The following is a 14,633-nucleotide window of genomic DNA, read 5'->3' on the forward strand; positions in this document are numbered from 1 at the left end:
AGAATCGACAGCAACTCCGGGAGCGGCTTCGGTTGTTGCGTAATGCCTCACTCAGACATCTTCAACTGTAAGTCCCGTCTGTAAGAGGCGAAGCTGCCCAGGCTGTCTTCTCCGAGCCGACCAGTCGTCTTCGCCTCCATTGCAGCTGTGGTGCGGCTGACGAGAGAACATGGCACGATGGGTTCCAGTCTCAATGGCACGTCTCGCGTGTGTCGCGTCCAACGACAAGCTGCGATTTACGTGCTCGGCAGGGAAGCCATGTGGGTGGTCTCCAGAGCGGCTGGCGGAAGACACTCCCCTTCTCCGATTGCCCGACTGACCGGCACGCCTTTGTCGAATGAGAAGAGGTGCCTCGTCTTCGCCAGTGGATCGACGGACGCGGGTGAGCGTGAAGTGGGCATCTGGTGGTGGTGTGTGTGCCGCAGTACGAATATCGCAGTATGGTAGCGTAGACGAGCAATGACGGACGCGCACAGTCGAGTTCGGCGTCACGCATTGATGACGGCGGGAGACACCTTGGGTCCATCCATCCATCCAGTCTGCGTGGCCGGGGTGGTCCGAGAAGGTGTGAACAGATCCACCACGGCGGCGTGCGAGGCAGTTCGCTGTGACGCTGGGTTCAAGCCAGTCGCCCAATGCATTAGCGACTGAGCAGGTACTCTTCTGCGTACCTACCTTTCACAGCACCTGGTAGAGGGCCATGGCAGCACACGCACACGCAACTTGGTTGCGTGGGATGTTCCTAGAAGAAGGGCGCCCTGGTGGCCTTGTCAGCACTGGTTCCCCTGGCTTACCACTTCGGGGTGGGCTTCTGGAACCAGTTAGTTTCCCGCTCCGCCTGCTCCTACGCGACCTCCCGAAAACTGCTTCGTCGCCCGGCGCCGGACCCGCTCGGTCGGTCCTGTTGTTGGTGTTCCCACGAATTTGAGAGGTTTTTTTGTTCTTTTCCAACGCCGTCCACCCTCTTGTTTACTTTGACCGGGGAAGATGTGGATCTTGCCGCAGAGAAACCCTTCAGGGGGGAAAATCTGGTCAAACCCTGGCGGCACTTGGCGTACACTGCGTCCACCAGCTATCCGTGTGGACTGGCCTTGATGACGACAGCCGGCCTTCTCGCCTTTCGATTGTCGGCCTCAGTCAGGGTTTCTTATGCCCCGAAGCAGCAACTTGCAGTCTGAACCGCGCGAGGCTTACTGTCCCGATATGCGCCCCCCGGAAACCGCCGGTCCAGACCGTCATCCGTCGCGGCGCATACCAACAACATCTTCATCGCCGTCGTCTTCAACTTCCCCATCCAGTGCATCCCGGCTGGCCAAGTGTCCCAAGCCTCTCAGGCTGTCTTGGCGATCTAGGCCGGCCCCGGAATGCTCACACCGAGAGCCCGATCAGAGCCTAGGTAGCTGACCAGTCACCGTTGTCGTAACTTGCTTGGGCCCGGCGCTGTAAACGTGGGCTCCGCATCGCCGTATCTGTAATCCTGTGGTCAGATCATGAAACCGACTGGCCGTGTTACGCAGTTCCTAGTCATTCTGGTACCGACGTCACAGGCGAGCCAAAAAAGACCCCTCTGACGCTGCAACGATGCCAATGGACGGCAGCCTGGGCTGACAATGGAAACGGGTCAACGTCGAAAACTTTTACCCCTTCACGACCAGAATCGTTACATCCGCAGCATCGCACTTGACTTGCATACGGCGGAACGTCTCCAATGGCTGTGATTCGGCTTTGCGTTCCGGCAATACGGTCGAGCCTGTTCCCCGAACGGTCCCAATCCTCAACCCGTCCCAAAGAGGCACCCCGGTTCACTGCCCGTCGCAATCATTGAAAGCTCAGACCCTCTGTAATGTTTGAACTTGTAAACATTGAGACCCTTTGGTACCTTTCCTTCACAAAGTGTGGAAATGATGGGAGTTGCTCCCCATGGCGGTTCGCAACGACCGAGAGGTCATTGCGGTCGGTGTCCGCTGTTGGTTGCGCTCAGTTTCCGGGCCGATGTCAGGTTCATTGACAGTGACCGGGTTCGTTGCGAGGCAATTTCAATCGCCGACCTAGAGTCCCCTGGACTGACGATCCTACCGCAACAGTCGCGAAACGCACCAGACATTCAGCAACCTCAGCAGCCTCTTGATGCCCACGCGGAAATGAGGTTGGGTGCCCCGCGGCTGCGCATGTAGGTGCGGATGCATTCTTGCGCTGCACATCGTCCGCATGCCTATCCGAGCGAGGGCCTCGATGGGATTGGGTGCATTTCGATGCTGGGGTGGCCTTCTCCCACCCGCGCGACGATCAATTTCTCCCAAAGTATTGCCTATTTGCTTCCCGCCGGCCAATTTCTCGGACGGCTCCTTTTTGTCCATAGTGCTGACCCGGATAATACCTAGCTTGAAGAAGTTTGACAAGAAGCAAACTTCGAGTCAGGAACGCAGGCATCGTTCCAAGCCACGACTGACGGCTCAGATGCTTCCATGGAGCTTCGAAGCAACGGCCTGGAAGTGAGACATGGTGCGGAATGGACCGGTACCACGCGCTACTCTTGTCAGTCGCGGCAAGTCCATACCCATTCGAGCAAGTGTGTACCGTCCTGCAGTGACGCGTCCGAGCAGCTTTCTGCGCGGTATTTCTGCATCTTCTAGAAGCCCACCGGCGGATGCCACACCCTGTCGATGCCGGCGCCAAGGCTGAGGATTGAGCCACACAACGTTGCTTTGCGAAGGATTCCACGCCGAAGAGTGAGAGAAGCAGGCGATAGCTGCAACCAAGACGGCTCAGTGCACCTTTGTGCGGCCTGCTTCGAAGCCGTGTAGCGCCTTCTTCACCAACCTGCTTGTTACCACTGCGCCCTGCCAAGGAGCCTACATAATGGGAGGGATTTGAGCAATGTGGAATCGGCAGATCCAGCACAGCTCTACGTGGTTCTCGCAGAACACCGGCGAGCCTCCCGTATCGTGTCATCTGGAGATGGTGATGCGTGCCGTTCCTGCGGCCGTAATGCGATTATGCGGTAGAGACACCCAATGATCAAATCCAACGGACTCCCGTGAAACCATGTGCGGCTCACCGCATTCGGAGAGCTTCGGTTGCCGGCAAGCTCGAATTTCTTTTGCCTGAGCTTAAAGACCCAAATGATGTCTCATTTTGGTTCCGGTGGTTGGCGAGCCTCTCGTGTTCCTAAACGGGCGACATGGAACAGCATAGCGCAGATGTCGTATTCTAGCCATCCCGTGGTTTGTTGCCGATCAAACGGCCACTGTCCGCCCGTTCGTGTTCGAAGTTCAACGTTACTACATGCTCCTTGAGGCATTTCGTTTCGAGTCTGCCATAGCGAAGACAGCCCATGAACAGGGTGACGGCAGGAAGTCGACAGCAGTCCACGTTATGCATTGTGGGCAGGAGAAACGGCACGTCCATCTCTGCTTGAGATTTCAGCAACTCAACTGCCGCCCCGGACGTCAACTTGTTGACCGCCCTAAAAAGGCTATTTCGAGGTGCAGGGAAGTGTTGTTGTGACGTTGTGAAACGCCGGTAGGCTGGCCGTCTGTGGTGCCTCACAGAACCTCGTGATAGACGCCCGAATCCAGTCGATCCATCGCAGGCAGAAGGGCCGAACTGTGACTGCAAAGGGATGAAGGACGGACGATTGCATGGAATGGTAAGGCTGCAGATATCGATAAGCGCCGCGGTTCCAAGGACTATTGAGCGGCGTAACCTCATCACACAAACACGTCGATAGTTGGCTGGGCAGTAGTCGGATTTCCGCCGCAAGATGATCTAGATGCTCTAGACGCCTTGATGCTGCGATACAGCCAGCCTTCTTACAAAGAGCCTGGCTCCGTCATCAAGATCATCGGCGGACGCAATATCGCATGATGTCCAATCTGGTCCTCATTTTGCACGCGCAGATGTGAAGGCCTTCCTAACGTCCAGGGTCGAGCTGTTGGTGGTGGTGGTGTTGGTGGTGTGGGTTGCGGGGGTAAAAGGTGTGGGTGGGATCGCTTCTGTCTTGTTGTCTGTGATTGGGTCGAATTGGGCATGTCTGTGCACGGACAAGGGCTCGATGAGAGCGCGTACAGGGGTCGCGGAGGGGCGGGAAGTCTTTCCTGCTGCGTGGTGCGCACCCCTAATGATGCCAGGCACATTCGTACCGACGCGCCGCATGTACATGTGTATGCAGAGAACGCGGGTTCAAGACCTGCAGACACGGGCATTGAGTTCTGTCAGGACCGCCGAGAAGCTAGTTGAAAATTTCGACTCTGGGGGAGTTTGTTCGGATGGACCTTATGCTTTCTGAAGCACCCAGGGGTTCCCAACACTTCGGGAAACAGTCCAGCCGACTCTCTCCAGGCCTCAGTTGCGTGCCACCTCTGAGCATCCAGAAAGAGACAGGCCGCATCTTGCGCTGGTAACGTGAGAGCTCTTTGGGCGCCATGGGAGGCGATGGATGGCCAGGACAAGCGAAGAGGATTGGCATCGACTTTGGTCTTATGCTGTGTGCTCGCAACGGCCTCGGTGACGGCCAACCGATCTCTGGAACAAGGGTGCGTGAGTGGTCAGCCAGACAGGTCGAAAGCACCACTCAGGTTGCAGCAATTGTTTTGTGAGCTCTGAGAGGCTCGGTGACGAAGCGCCACAGGGCCAACCAGAGACCAGTTGCATTGGTGCGTGACTCTACAAATGGGCTGCCGGAGGCTGCCGTGTCTTTGTGACCATGTGTGCTTTAGCTCGGCGCCATGCGTGCTGTGACTGCTATGTAATTGAGATGCGTGTCATACATCATTCTAGTTGGCTGCTTCACTCGGGGGCTGGCGCGTTGGGGACGAGTAGAGTGCCGAGACTCGATGTTGCAGATGGGACTTTGAAGCCGCCGTCCACAACCGCCGGCGTGAGATGAATACATGGTCGGCCGAGATGGCCATGCGGACTGCGGAGTGATGGTCATCCGGGACTTGTGCCCCAGACTATGATGCGTGTTGACAGGCAAACAAGGCCGTTGGTGCTGTTCAATTTGGCATGGTTGGGCTTGGAAAGTGAGATTGAAGGCGGCTTGGAAATGAAAAGGCGGAGTCCACTCAATCTTGGTGAGCATTTTGGGTTGGCAAGCCTGTTTCCGCCATGCCTGCCCGGGCAGGAACGCCGGCGCTGGCTGGGAAACCTTCAATTAACAGCATGCTGGCTTCAATGTGCGAAAAAGACCCTGTGGCTGCGGTCTGCAGATGTCCGCGCCATGGCTGGCGCCTGAGGGCGTCTTTGCCGTGGCGTTTCTTGATCGCACCTAAGGTAACCTACGGTACCTAGGCGGTTGCCAACTAGCATACCTCACCGCCGGTGCTGCTAAGGTAGTTGCTGAGACTAGCTCAACGGTTTCGGCGGCGCCTTGGACGTGAGAGCGAGAAACGTCTTGAGACGACGTTGCCCCATTCTTTCTTTTCGACGTCGGAGACCGACCGCCAATATGTTTGCTTCTTTTCTTGTCGTTTTAATGGACCCTTAGAGTCAGGGCCTTGCAGTAAGTAAACCGGGGGCATCTCGAGTTTGCCTCTTCTTTTTCAGCTGTATCCGTACACACGACGTAATTGACAGGGCACTGCTCAGCCCTAAGGTCGGTTGAGTGCTGTTTTTGCCTTCAGGTGCCACAGCTGGGCCAGCCTAGGGGTACCATGTCGGCCCGTCCAGGTGGCCATGCCCCATGTCCATATGGTGGTGTACATTCGGAGCAGCACTATGCAGTACATTGATTGAGAGGAGGCCTTTTGCGCAGTGCAGTACGGATACGGCGAAACCGCAACATGGAGTCTTCTTCATGGTGGACCGACGTGACAAAGAGTCGTCAATCTGTTGCGTTTATTTTGGTCGGGACAGAACAGAACCAAAAACGGGTTGCGCAAAGTGCGAGTGCGACAGGCGTCGTTCGTGTCTTCCTTTCCCGCGTCGTCGGTCTCTACTGCTAGTCTGTGCCCCACGAGACGCACGCCTTCGGCACTTCTCAGTAGCATCTCCATTCTCGAAGGCTGGGGCTCTTGCCATTCGTGCCTCGCTGGCGTCCGGCTGACTCGCGCCAGCAAGCCACGCACCTCAGCGGGACTGTTTAGCCGCCTTTGAAACGCTCGACCGCGTACCAAACAACGGGATGGGACTAAAAGATGGCCAAGAGCCGTTGATCCATGATGTGGCAGGCAGAGGAGAACCGTCGAGCCTGACCTAAACGTGTCCCGGAAGGACAGCAGCCGGCAGAAGCGGTGGTTCACGTTGCGATAGTTGTGCCTCGGCTCTGTGAGCTCCAGGAGGGGCAAGAGAGTGAGACATGGAGATGCATTGTAACGAGAGAGACGTCAAAGGGCGAGACATTGAGCTGGTGGTGTCTAAGACATGCAGCAAATGGTGCCGTGCCGAGGATGTGGTCAACGACGGCGATGGAGGTGAGGGATCTGAGTCAACAGGTGGTCGGCGGTGCGTCCGATTTGCGCCACAGGACACAGACAGGACGGAGGGCAGACAGGATAGATGAATAGCTGGTTGTGTTAAGCCTCCAAGCATGAACGGTTGGTAGAGGCTGAGCGGGGTTGGTGGGACGCGGCAGTGTTGGGAAACCTCCAGTGACGACAGTCGACTAGGTCAAGTTGGCGGGAGGCCGTCGACAGTCGAGGGAGCCCTTCGTCATTCGACAGTGTCGAAGGAGATCTGCCGGACGTTGGCTAGCGGGGAGGTTGATTTTGAGGTTAAGTCTAGGTCGAGATCGAGGCCGGACCAAGGTGATGAAAGAGACGTCGTTGAAGGACGTGGTCGACATGCGGCGGCCAGGGCGGCAAGACAATGGAAAGGCCCCAACCACAAGACACGACGGATTGACCTGACATCACATTGGCCATCTGCCTATCAGCAGCTCACCTGCCTTTCTCGACCACCCATGGCCCATCTACAGATACCCAGGTAGGTGTTGTGTTTAAAGACTCAATGTGGTCAATGCCTCGTTCTGGGTTGTGACAGGTTGGCGGGCTCGAACCAGCTGTGTGCAACTGTGGTTCTTACTGGGGCGGGCCTGAGTCTAGACACACCAAACCTCGGGGATCATGACTGAGGACATGTTGGAACCATGTCCTGTGCCCCTCGCGTGATATCAGTCATTGATGAAGCAGCATTGGCACATTGGCACAAAGTGGACGAGAGGCCAAGCCAGCCAACCGATGGGAGAAGCTGCGGTATTGCGGTTGTTGGAACGGGTTGCCTGACGGGGGGCATCATGGCGTCGGTTTTCAGCAGGCCGCTCGACACGGCCTCTGGGCGCTGTGAGTGGTGAAGCTGCAGCGGGACGCGGTGCTCAACTGCTGAGCAGCGCCGGGCGGAGGTCCACTGAATATCCTCGCAGAGGCCTGCCAGCGCCCTTTACTGGCTCAAGGCACCTGGTGTCCCTGGCAGCTAGGTACCTGAGTATCCATGGATCCCCTCAGTGTCCACCACCAAATTCCCGGCCACACGACAGCCCGGCCGCCCAGTGGCACCTCACTGGAGTCGAGTCGCTGGACGGGCCCTGCCCAGCATCGAGGACCCCCGGCCGCCGAAGCGGAGTCCTTTTGGTTGTCCCACGCCCCCCTCCCCCTCCTTCTGGCTGGCGTCGTGCCTGTGCCGCCCCCCTTCCCCCCCTTCCCCTTCCCCTTCCCGGTCCCTGGTCCGCATCGGTGCAGCATCCAGCATTCAGCGTCCACCACCCACCCTTCTTGCTCCACCCCACCAGCGGCCCTCCTCCAGTGTCTCCTCTCATCCTCCTCCTCCACCTCACCTCCCGGCCTTCAATTCCTCCTCTCCAACCCATCTTGGGCCGCCTCTGCGGTGCCTCTCCTCTCTTTTCTGTGCAATCCTGGGCCTGGTCCATCAAATTCATCCTTCCGTCCACCCACTAACATTGCACAGCATCCCAAAGACACCCCTGCCCGTGAAGATTATCGCCTCCCCAATAAGGTGCGCCGCTGTGATGCATCGCCTCATACGCCAACCCGATGCACTCGGCCTGCACAACAACAGAGAGGGTCCCGTCTTTGGCTGCTTGGATCCTTCGATCCCTGGGTCCTTGAGGTCGCCGCCAGAGAGGGTCATCGGGATTTTCCTAAAAAGACACCCATCATTGCCCGTCCAAATCCCCTCCCTCCATTGGCCCTGGCAAAGTTGCTCGCCCCCAACAGCCCATCTTAGTCCCAGAATGGACAACCCATCCAACCCATCACACACACAAAATACCCGTTCCCGAGTCCTGCCTGCCTGGACCATGGAGGAGTCGTCGTCGTCGTACCCCAGCATCGACTTCCTAGACCCCCAGCACCACCACCGCGACTGGTTGAACAAACCTGGGCACTACTAGCCTGCCCGAGAATGAGAGGGACTGAGAAACACCCACCCGCTCTGCAGGAACCTTCACAAGGGCCAACCTATGCAGCGCAGCTAACGTAGGTAGTCAGTCCAACGTGAGGTAGTCCACGCCTCCATGTACATAATAGAGTCCCACCCTCCTCCGTCCTGCCTTCGTGCCCTCTGTGATGCTTCCGGCCTCTTCGTCGTTGCTCCCGCTCGAGTCTTTCCTTGATACCACGAGTCTTCCGCGCCCAGCATCTTCCGCCCTGCCTCGTCAACTGCGGACAATGACGGTATCAACACAATAGGTCGCCAGTGACGCACCGCTCCAACGCCCCGACCCGACCCGACTTATACGACCTTCCACGGCCACCTCACCTCGACTTCTCGACATCTCGACATCTCGACATCACACTCAACCGATCCCGAGTACATACCACAGCTTGGGCTTCAGCAGGACTGAGGACGTCATTTGGAGGACTTGGAAAGACGTACCTCTTTTTCCTTTCTCATCGGAATCTCCCGACAGAGCACGGCATCAGCTCCGACTCTCCACGCTACGAATTTTCTTTAGTTCGATTCGCTAGCCTGCCGCAACTGTCAGTGCGAGATATCGTTCAAGGGTGTGTCAACCAAATCGGGGAAAGGGCGGACAACACATCGAATATTACCACATCGTCGTCGTACATCACCTTGGCCGCTCCTCAGATCGCCTCTACATTCGGCGGTTGCTCGTCTCACCCTCAACCATGGCGTACCCCGACATCGCGTCCCGAGGGGGCTGCCCTGCGCCTTTCATCTCTGGGTCCCTGTTTCCAGCCGACGAAGGCTGTAAGTGCCATCAGAGTGGAAAGATGGAACAAGCCGTTAACCTCTCACAGTCATCAATGGTCGTCTCTGCCAAAACTTGACAGAAACGCTGTCATGTTGTTTGCCATGCCCGCTCACAGACTGGGTGTACCCAGACTACTTCAACACTATGACCACAGCAGCCAACTGGGTTTGCGTCGCCAGTGCGGCATGCTGCCTGTTCCTCCTCCTTTCCTGGGCCGTTTTGCCCGTCGACAAGACGTACAGACACTACCTGAGCATATGTCTGACGATTGCCGTCTTCATTATGAATGTGAGTTGCCTCCCTCGAGACGGTGACCACCCTTGATGTCTGACCATATCAGCTTGGCTTTGTGGTACCCCTCGCCGCTGAGCCGGAGCAATGTTATAACGACATCACGCCTCACAGCATGAAGTCGAGCAAGGTTTGCGGCGCGTCTGGTGCCTTCCTCCTGCTCGGAGGTTGGGCCGGAGTCATGTGGGTCTTCCTGCGATCGTTGTCTCTGCATCTCCAGATCTGCTGGCAAGTCGTCGTCGGCCGCAACTTCATGATCTTTGCCCAAGCCGCCGGCTGGGGAATTCCAATCATTGGCATTGTCGTCGCCCTCGTCTTCAGCGGCGTGTCGTTTCGTTTCGGGGCTACCTGCCACATCAACCACAAGAACAGTCTTGCCGACTTCTGGATCCCGCTCCTTGTGTTCGCCGGCCTCACGGTCATCATCCAGTTCGCCACGTTCGGCTACTGTATCAAGGTCTACCTTGCCTCGCTGGCAGACAACAGCGCATCTACCGAAGGCTCGAGCCTGCCCCAGTACTCTCAGAGCATCCGGACCATGACCCCTCGCCAAGCCTACCGACGAGTACGACGCGTGATCTCACTCCAGTGGAGAGGTATTGCCATTGTTCTCATCATCATTGCCGACGTTATCTTCTTCTCTGTCGTCTTCGTGTTTCAGGACAACACAGTCCAAGCAGTGCACGACGACAAGACCATCGCCGCAGACTGGATCACGTGTATCACCCTCACCGAGGGTGACAGAAGCCAGTGTTACGACAAGGCCAAGAACATGGTTGTCAACGAGGCGACCATCACTGCGGTCTTGATTCTACTCGCGGTAAGAAGAGCATCCCCTGACTAGTCGACAGGCTCCAAATACTAATTTGACCATAGATGAACGGCATCTGGCTGCTCTTCCTCCTGGGCCGATGGGCCATGGTCCTCGGTTGGATTGATCTTGTCACCTCCTTGGGAGGCAGGAACAAGAAAGAATTCGTGTCGGTGGATGCCCGATACGACGTCAAGAAAGATACCCGTGCGTACGAGATGCTGTCGAGAGACTCGAGCGCTGTTGTAACACCAGTTTCCCCAGTCAAATCCCCCGTTGTGAGTCCCAACAGCGGACGAAGAACGCCCGACTACTTTGGGCAAACAGCCCGCTACCAACCGCCGATGCGGTCCTTCTCAAGCCCCCGCCCGCCGCAAACACCACCCACTTGGGATGCGCGAGCGACGTACGCCCGGCCCGAGTCGCGAGCCCGGCCAGACGGGTTCGAAGACATGAACCCACTTGGGATGAACAGGATATAATGAGACGGAACGACGACGAATGGAACGAAAAAAAAAAAAAAAAAAAAAAAAAAAAAAGGAAGGAAAACAGTAAAACTCAAAAAAGGAAAAGAAAAGAAGAACGAGGAGGTTTGGGCGAGGAACTAGAGTGTTCCATGTCCCCTCAGCTTAAAACACCTATTACCACCACCCCACGGACCCGGTTACCAAAACATGGTTCGCATTATTATCGGCCGAAGCATCTGGACACCACCACGTGCTGGTCATTGACATATCAGTCAACTAACAGAGATGATGTAATGTGGAGGAATGGTCGGCCTTATTTACTGGCCTTGTCACATAATTTTTTTTTTTCATGAACAAAAAAACCCCGAACCATGTAATACCAGCGTCGGCGTCTCGGATTTGTTTAGGCAGCGAAGGGACGGGTACAATACCCACAATTTAGAGACTCTGTACCTTTAGAGAGAGAGGGACGGCGGGAGGCGACAAAGGGAATGTCCGGAGCCTTACCGAGAGGTGGGAGAGGGGACCCAGGCTTCGGGGCGGAAGAAGGCCCTTGACGGGATGGGCGGAACGAATCATGATTTGACGGGGACGGACATGTAGGTGCTGTCCAAAGTCCGACGAAAATACAAAAAAAAAAAAAAAAAAAAAAAAAAAAAAAACAAGAGTCACGCGACACTATAATGCAAGTTTGCCTATCAAGTACCGGACCATGCAGGACGCAACGAGGCGATTGAGTGGTGAGGAATGAGAGCAGATCCAAAGTACCGAGCAAGGATCATCAAGCTGGGTGTGTGAGGGTGAGCATTGCGCGTGTGAGAGTGAGCTGGCGTCGGCGGGATAAGGCAGGACAGCGATGGTCTGGCAAAAGTAAGCCCAGCCGGAATCTGCGGAATGGACGGCTGGTTGGGATTAACGAATAATGCGAGGAGCGGCGGAGAGGCTAGCGGGAGTCACCACCCCATCCCATCCCATATACCGCAAATCTCTGCAGAGTGCGCCGGATCGCGCGTATTGTGAAAGTGTTGTTCCCAAGGTCCCGAATCCCAGCGGCGCCAGCCTGGCCGGGGGCCACGGGAAGTGGTGGTTCTTGGTTTTGATTCGATTGATTGTATTCCCAACCCCCAATCCCAGGGCTTCCGCTCCGTCCGGCTTCTTCGGAGGGGGGAAAGGGGGAGCGCACACCACACCCACGACATCACAAATCTGACCGTTCAGTCATGTAAGCGGGAAGTGCATTGCAGCAGGCGCCGCTCGGCTGCCCGACTCTCGTTCGATTGGCCTTGGCGTTTTCATAATTATAAGTAGTTTTGGGTGCGCAAAGTGAGTTATACCAAGAAAGGCTGTTTTCTTTACTGTTTTCCTCTTTCCATCGCATCTTCGCTTTGAAACGGATCGCATCGTCAACGCATGGAGGAGGAAGAGCACCCTGCGTAGAACCCGACTGTCGAACCACAAACACAAGGTGTATATCAATCATCCCGCCGCCGCCACTGCCGACGAAGAACGAACTGTTCATCCTGGCAGCCCTACACTCGGGGAAGCTCACTTGACGAGTGCCTTTTGCTGGCCCAGCCTGAGCAGAGTCCAACGGCAGAACCTCAGCAACGTCCTCACTCCGGCCCCATCGAGAGGTTCCATCACGGCGGTTGCATCTGAGCTGATATTTGCCCGGCTGAACAACAAAGAGGCGAAGCAGCAAACGACGGATCAGAGGCGGGCATTACCGTTCAACTAATTCAGATACGAAAAGCCCTCCCTCAGGTGTCGATACTGTAGAAGACACAGCGCTGCAGCATTGACATCTGGTCGGATTGTGCACCGTTGCGCCGGTTCCCCGGGAACGAAACGAACCCAAGGACGAGAGAAATAAGAAAATCGAAACAAGACGGCCCCGCCCGTTGCACACGTTACGATAAACATCGTCTGTGACGTGCATCCGTCCCGGCACGTGGCTGACAGCATCTACCTTGCCGCCAGCAAACACGAAGAGAAACAGCTTGTGAGGTTGCGAGAGGAAAAGAGTGTGTGTGTGTGTGTGTGTGAAGTCATTCCACTAATTACCTTACCTTACCTGTCGGCTTCATCGGGACAAGCTTTGCCCCGGCCATCTCCCGTGTCATTGAGGCTTTGTCCTTGCAGCAGTGGAGGGCTGTTCCCGCTGGAAACAGCCTAGCGGATCGAGCTGTGCAGCACCAGCATCAGCTACACCACCACGACTGATTGGCCAATCTCCATCTTTATCGCAGTCCAGACGCAAGGAACATCAGTAATGCCGTTCGCCGAGATCTTCAAGCTGCCCCCCGGCTTGCCGGCCAGGGTATGGCGCTGGAGCTCGGGACGTCCCCAAGCTGGCACACTGGTTGATGACATCGAACAACCGAGCACTCCGCCAGCCAGAGGCGGTGTCTACTTCCCCAGCATAGACGATTCTGCGACAGCCGACCATGGAGCCTCCTCCCCCGGCCTCTGCTTCCGAAAGAGAACCCCGTCGTCGTCATCACCATCATCGCCATTTGCAAACCCGCCCTCAAAACAATCACGTCTAAGGCCCCTCTGCCACCTCGGCTTCATCAGGCTATCGCAGTTCAGGATGTTCCTCCTCCTGGCCTTCGTCTTCCTCGGCGGCTACGTCCACTACCTCTGGAAGGCCGAGGCCGCCCTCGGCGTCGCGTGGACCCCCGACCCGGAGACCAGGCTCTTCGAGCAGCGCCCGCTGCTGCCCCCCATCAAGGAGACGAGCATCGAGACCTACACCCTGCCGCTGCACACAAAGGGCCGCGACGTCGTCGACGAGCACGGCCGTCGCTTCAAGCTGCTGTCCGTCAATTGGTACGGCGCCAGCGACGAGCTCAACATCCCCAGCGGCCTCGACGTCCAGCACCGCGACACCATCGCCCAGACCATTAGAGGTTTGGGATTTAACAGCGTCCGCCTGCCCTACAGCGACGAGATGGTCATCACCGACCCGCCCGTCCCCGCCGAGCTGCTCTCCGCCAACCCGGACCTCGTCGGCATGCACGCCCTCGACGTCTTCGAGGCCTGCGTGACCGCCCTCACCGACGCCGGCATCGCCGTCATCGTCAACAACCACATCACGCACTCGACCTGGTGCTGCGGCGCCGACCCGTGCGACGCCCACTGGGCCAACGACCACCTCGGCCCGCTGTGCCGCATCAAGCAGACCGAGGAGGACTGGATCCAGCACTGGGAGAAGATCATGCTGCGCCTCGTCGACAACCCGCGCGTCATCGGCGTCGACCTGCGCAACGAGGTCCGCGGCCTCTGGGGCACCATGTCGTGGGACAAGTGGGCCACCGCCGCCGAGAAGGCCGGCAACCGCTTGCTGGAGATGAACAAGGACTGGCTTGTGATTGTGGGCGGCACCGAGTCCGGCAACGACCTCACCGGCGTGGCCGACCGCCCCGTCGTGCTCAGCGTGCCCGACCGCGTCGTCTACTCGGCGCACGTCTACGCCTGGTCCGGCTGGGGCAGCGTCGAGGGCCGCTACTCGAAGCGCGGCTACGCGTCCTTCGTGAAGGCGATGCGCAAGAACTGGGCGTACCTCGTCGAGGGCGACCAGGCGCCCGTGTGGGTGGGTGAGTTCGGTGCGCCACACCGGCCGAGTATTGGTGATGCAAACTACTGGAACAACCTGCTGCGGTACCTCAAGGTTATCGACGCCGACTTTGGCTACTGGGCCGTCAACCCGCGCAAGCCCCACGAGAACACCAAGGAGACGTACTCGCTGGTGGAGGATGACTGGGTCACGCCCGTGCTGGACTACAGGATGAAGGACATGGTCGAGATCATGCGGGCTTAGAGCGCGCCGCAGTTGGATGACCGGGAGGAGTGTTTGCTCGAGTCACGGATTATGGAGCTTTTGGAGACG

General features: G+C 57.3%; 2 protein-coding genes across 2 annotated transcripts; both read left to right on the forward strand.

Annotated features, from left to right (window-relative positions):
• Window positions 1-9,086: 9,086 nt before the first annotated feature.
• Window positions 9,087-10,756, forward strand: CGCA056_v001012 (uncharacterized protein; the record flags this gene model as incomplete). The annotated part of the gene is made up of 4 exons (XM_037316273.1): window positions 9,087-9,168; window positions 9,219-9,460; window positions 9,513-10,283; window positions 10,340-10,756. The coding sequence occupies 4 exons, from the start codon at window positions 9,087-9,089 to the stop codon at window positions 10,754-10,756; spliced, it is 1,512 nt and encodes a 503-aa protein (XP_037185014.1).
• A 2,257-nt stretch (window positions 10,757-13,013) lies between these two features.
• Window positions 13,014-14,564, forward strand: GUN-1 (Endoglucanase; the record flags this gene model as incomplete). Its single annotated transcript, XM_037316274.1, has 1 exon — window positions 13,014-14,564. The coding sequence occupies one exon, from the start codon at window positions 13,014-13,016 to the stop codon at window positions 14,562-14,564; it is 1,551 nt and encodes a 516-aa protein (XP_037185013.1).
• Window positions 14,565-14,633: the final 69 nt, after the last annotated feature.

This window comes from Colletotrichum aenigma (assembly GCF_013390185.1).
Source record: "Colletotrichum aenigma strain Cg56 chromosome Unknown KSG_Cg56_contig01, whole genome shotgun sequence".
Classification (NCBI taxonomy): Eukaryota; Fungi; Ascomycota; class Sordariomycetes; order Glomerellales; family Glomerellaceae; genus Colletotrichum; species Colletotrichum aenigma.